General features: G+C 33.0%; 1 protein-coding gene across 1 annotated transcript; it reads right to left on the bottom strand.

Annotated features, from left to right (window-relative positions):
• Positions 1 to 1,375: 1,375 nt before the first annotated feature.
• Positions 1,376 to 4,702, bottom strand: LOC126687335 (cathepsin B-like protease 3). Its single transcript, XM_050381873.2, is given in 10 exon segments — positions 1,376 to 1,770; positions 1,880 to 1,915; positions 2,007 to 2,120; positions 2,485 to 2,703; positions 2,855 to 2,980; positions 3,069 to 3,154; positions 3,293 to 3,494; positions 3,615 to 3,695; positions 3,789 to 3,842; positions 4,456 to 4,702. Coding segments are annotated over 10 exon segments (1,128 nt in total). The 5' UTR covers positions 4,522 to 4,702; the 3' UTR covers positions 1,376 to 1,626.
• Positions 4,703 to 5,296: the final 594 nt, after the last annotated feature.

Genomic DNA, 5,296 nt, shown 5'->3' with positions numbered 1-5,296 from the left:
AAAAACAAATTATTTGGTTTCAATTGTGGCCAACTCTCAATTTGATTTCAATTTGCCTATGTGACGCCTATGTGGCATGCCAAATATTGAAAGGTCAGGATTTTTGTGAAACCAAATAATTCATTTTTGGTCAAAATTGACAAAATTGAAAAGTCAAGACTTTTGTGAAACCAAATAATCAGTTTTTGGCCAAAATCGACAAAATTAAAAGGTCAGGACTTTTGTGAAATTTTTGTGAAAGGTTTGGTCTTATTACAACATTTGGCCTAAAATATATACGCTTCCATTAATGATTGTTTTTCTCTTGGAATGATGATGGGAAATAGAAACATTATCGAAATGGAAAATAAAGCCACAAAGGAAGTGTTAGGAAAACGACAAAAGGGAGAGTGCAATGTGAAGACGTCAACCATCACTTATTTCAACGACTATATCCCTGCTTGCTTGTCTACTACGTACACTGGTTCTGTTGTTTGTACAAAATTAGATTCCACTTCTAAAAGTATAGGATTAAACATAAATTAAATTATAAATTTTAACATATTTTATAATAATTATATAAATTTTAAATTTTGTTAATAATTCCATCGGATTTTTTTTTAATAAAACAGATGTAAATAATAGACAATATAGTATATTATAGTGTTTATATTCAAAAAATTACTTAGTGTTTTGAATTGTATAAATCAATAGCCAATTTTAAATATTGTTAAGAGTTAAAATTCATGTTGTTATTATAAAATACACTAAATTTATAATTTATTTTAAAATTGGATTTTAATTCAGTTTGTTAGCTTAAATAGAAGAAATAACTTATATTTTGTACAAACTGAACTAGAAAAATCTACAAAATTAAATTCAGTTTAATTTGATTTGTAACATCTAAAATTCATATAAAATTGGGTTAATTACATATAAAATCACGACTTTTGCGCTAAATTTCAAAAATAACATAACCTTAGAAACGTGTCAATTATAGACACCACCTTTCATTTTTTTTCAAAAATAACATCGGCGATTTTTAGTGGCATTTTTGCTGACGTGGCATGACACGTGGCAGACCCATCGGTTGTCCAAGTCAGCAAATTTTCACCAAAAAATATGTCCATGATGAAATTGAAAAAAAATGAAAGGTAGTGTCTATAATTGACACATTTTAAAGGTAATGTTATTTTTGAAACTTGGTGCAAAGGTCATAATTTTATATGTAATTAACCTTAAAATCAATATGATCCAATTATAAAAGAATTAAAATTTCAAGCTGATTTGGCACGCCCCTAATCACATTTCTAGAGCTATTTCCAAAGCCAAATCCAATTCAGTGTAGAGAAGCACAATGTAATAAAGTGCAGAACATCAAAGCAATAATGCAATGTAAAATGAAAGGCAGAAAGCAGGTGAATTTCATATAATGTGGCAACAATAATAATACATTATTTACAGTTTTGTTCTGAGATTCCGAACAAATTTCTAGTTCATAGAAGAAACAGCACAGCATAGAATCTTAGATAAGGTTTCACTTCATACCAAACTTACATATACTGGTACGCTATTGATCTTTATCTCTGCAACTCATGACAGATGCATAAGTTGAGAGAATTTATGTGTATAATTAATTATTTATTATCAAGCATAAGCATCCTCGAGAACATCCGTGCTCTCACCAACCTTTGTAATAAGATCGAGATTTTTGCCTGAAGGCAAACCAGCAACCGGTTCTTCTTCAATTTCACATTCATTTGTTCCTCTCCTAATCTTGAAGTAACCATCCTGTCATTTACAATGAATTTCATGAGCATTCCTGAGCAGGAAAAAAAGGGGAAAAGAAACAGATTCTATAGCACAAATTCATCGAGAGCAACGTATTAGAAAAACATACTTCACCCCAGCCTCTGTTCCACTGATTTGCAAGAAGCTGCAAGAACGAACAGCGCATGGTTTAATCAAATATCTTTCTTAAAGAGCTAACTACATGGAAGAAAAAAAATTCTGCAAGTCAGACATACCCAATAATCCTTCCCGTCGTCAGAAGTTCCCCATCCTATAAGCTTAACTGCATGACCTCCCAATACTTCACCTTTAAAGTGCTCATAAACTCCAGAGGCATAGTGAGCAAAGTCCTGTAGAAGTTAAACAAGTAATTACAATCTACTAAAATTACCAATGTTTGTCTTCCTTCAACAATTGTGTTTCTGATAATACAGTAATAGGCAGTTCATCATGCATTAATGACAAAAATAAGCAGTTTATCATGCATTATCCAGTGGTTATATGAATCAAAAAGATGGTCAGATTTCAAAGAGTCGAATGCATGAAAACTTATGTTCCGGTTCTTCTTACATTAACCACTGATTCTTGTTCTTCAGCTCGAAGAATTAAAGTCAAGGAAGTGGCAGGATAGGAATAACAAAGGAAGTGAGCTTATAGATACATAGAAGTTGATCTAGTCCAAACAAACAAAATATCATCAAGCGCAAATATTACCTCGTAAACAGTGAAAGACACCTCTACTGGTCCATTTGTATAAACTTCTGCCATAATGTCATGGGGATCAGACCCGATCCTATATGCACCGACGCTGTAATGCTTTGACCGCCTCCAGAGCTGGTTTTTATCAACGCACTTCCTTGCACACTTTGGAGTAGGAAATCCAGGCTCACAACCAGGGTGGGAACAGCCAATGTTGTCAAAGTATGGGTCACACTGTCAGATAGAAAACATGTATTTTGTTAGAAAAAGTATTTCAACCAGGAGAAGAAGCCACTTGATAAAAGTAGATATTTTCATCAAATTATCAAAAAGAAAACATGAGATAAGAACCCTTGTGTTAACAGGAAACATAAGACACTTGTACCTCTTCAGTGACAACACCATGGTGGACAAAATATCTCCATGCAGAGTATGGATACCCTCCATCACAACCACTTCCACACATGAATCCACAGCATGACAAGAGATCATTGACAGACAACGACATATTCTGCAGCATAACAAAAAGATATGTTTACAATCACAGCATAATTAATCAGGTTTATCAGGACATTCAGCTACCATAACTAATCATTTACCATGCCAAAATGGATGCAAAACCTATCAGATAGTGCTTCGACAGCACCAAATGCCCAACAAGATCCACAATGACCCTGGATAATCATACACAGATGTCCTCAGAACATTTAGAGGTTAGGTAAATGGACTGATCAAGCAAACAATAGAGGCAGACTTTACCTGATCTTTGATGAGTAAATTGATCCATCATATTCCATACACAGACAAAAACATCAGCACCTTGAGAAAAGAAAGCAATTAAAAGAATATAGTTTCACAAGAAACTAACCTAGAATTCTTCCGATGGTGCTACACTGCGGCCAAGCTGTTCTTGCATCAAAAGTTTTTGGCAACTTTAAGGTTTTTGGATGAGTTACGACAGGAATACCCAACAGTTCCTTTTTAGGTGTTTTCTTGGCTCCAAGAAGATACTTAAATTGGCCAACCTATGCATCAAAATATAGAAGCATAGCAATCAGAAACTAAAACTTGCCTATCTGTTATGCGGTTAAATTAGAAAAATAGACAAAAAAACAATGTCGACCAGCGACAAGTTTATGGCTCACAGTGAAATTGGAAAGTTGAGGATTCATGGCAGCTTTCCATCCAGCATTCGGGTTTTCATTAATTTCCTTAACTAATGATTCCTGCATGTGAAAGACAAAACAAAAATCAAATGATTTCCAATATAAGATTTTAAAAAAATTGATTCCTAACAAGATTAACACGAACAAAAGTACCTGAAGGATCCTAGAGTTGAGCTTCAGCTTAGAATCTAAATTTGCTCCAATTCCCTGTTGACAACAATACATTCAAGCATTTATAATTCAACAGTATTTTTTAAAAAATCAAAACTAAAGCACAATCAAAACATAACAACTCCTATAAACAATAATTCAGGATTTCATCACAGCGGCAATAATTCAGTATGATCTATTTTCAGCACAGATGAAAAAGATACTCCCTCTGATCCATAATATTTATCGCATTTATCCATTTCACATAAATCAACAAAGAAAGCACTAAATATTTCTTGACTTATATATACTTTTACCAAATTATTCATATTAATTACTACTAGTTTTTAAGTTTGACTAATATTAATCGGAATAAAAATAACAATAACTTTCTCAAAAAAAAATTCAAATGCCACAAATATTATGTAGTATAAAATTGAAATCAATCAACCCACTAAATTATTTCATCGATACCAAATTTTTTCCTCCAAAAAAGGGGGAAAAAAAGAATCAACAAGCAGATAATTTCAGCTATGAAACTCAGCAAAAAGTCAAAAACACGATCACAACCGTATGATTCTCCGACAGGATCAGAACCGTACAATTCTCCGACACAGCCAAAATCAAACTTCAATATTCAAATTCTAAGAGCACAAATGAATAAAAATACCTGAAAGTGAAAAGTAGAGATAGCCAAAAGAAACAGGAAACCCGTGAAGGATGGAACCATCGCCATTTTTGCTGTTGTAGTTCAGTGCTTGTGGATTGGATATGAGTGGTTGATGAGATGAGGCCTTTAGTTATAGTAGCATTGGTATGGTAGGTGGATGAGATAATTAATTAATGCATAGATAGTCGGAAGAAGAAGAAGGAACAAAAGAGGTTCAAATTGTGACGGAAGAACTGACCAATAGAATTGAAAGATTGGGAATCTTTTTTTGATTGGATTTGGTTCGAGGTGATTATTGCATCATTTGGACGGTTAGAGCCCAAAAGGCTCCTTCTTATTGGTCTAGCCCAACGGTGGCTTTGCGGCTGTGTTTATTATGTTTTGTTTGGACATCTGTTCCTTCTTTATGGGCCTAGACGGTGCTGAGCCTATATGATTCTTTTCTTTTTGGTTTTATTTACTTATTTGAGAGAGAAGCAAAAGTACATCTTCTAATGTACTCCCTCCGTCCCATTTTATTTGTCCACTTTCTAATTTCATACATATTAAAAAAACTTTAATTACTAATAATTCTTCCTTTTGTATCCTTTTTGATTTTTGAGTTAATTTAGAATTACTATATTAGAAAAGAAGAATAGTCAATACAATAATTATAGTAACATTAAATGTCAATATTCTATAAATTATATCTATTTATATTAAGGGTAAAAGAGGAAAATATGTGTATATAATACAAATGTGACAATCATTTTGGGACATCCAAATATAGAATAGTGGACAAATAAAATGGGACAGAGGGAGTAGAAAATTGAACAAAGGATCAATTCACCCCCTCAACTTG

The sequence above is a fragment of the Mercurialis annua genome, linkage group LG6, assembly GCF_937616625.2.
Source record: "Mercurialis annua linkage group LG6, ddMerAnnu1.2, whole genome shotgun sequence".
Lineage (NCBI taxonomy): Eukaryota > Viridiplantae > Streptophyta > Magnoliopsida > Malpighiales > Euphorbiaceae > Mercurialis > Mercurialis annua.
The sequence above is the reverse complement of the archived record's forward strand: the minus strand, read 5'-3'. Positions and strand labels throughout refer to the sequence as shown.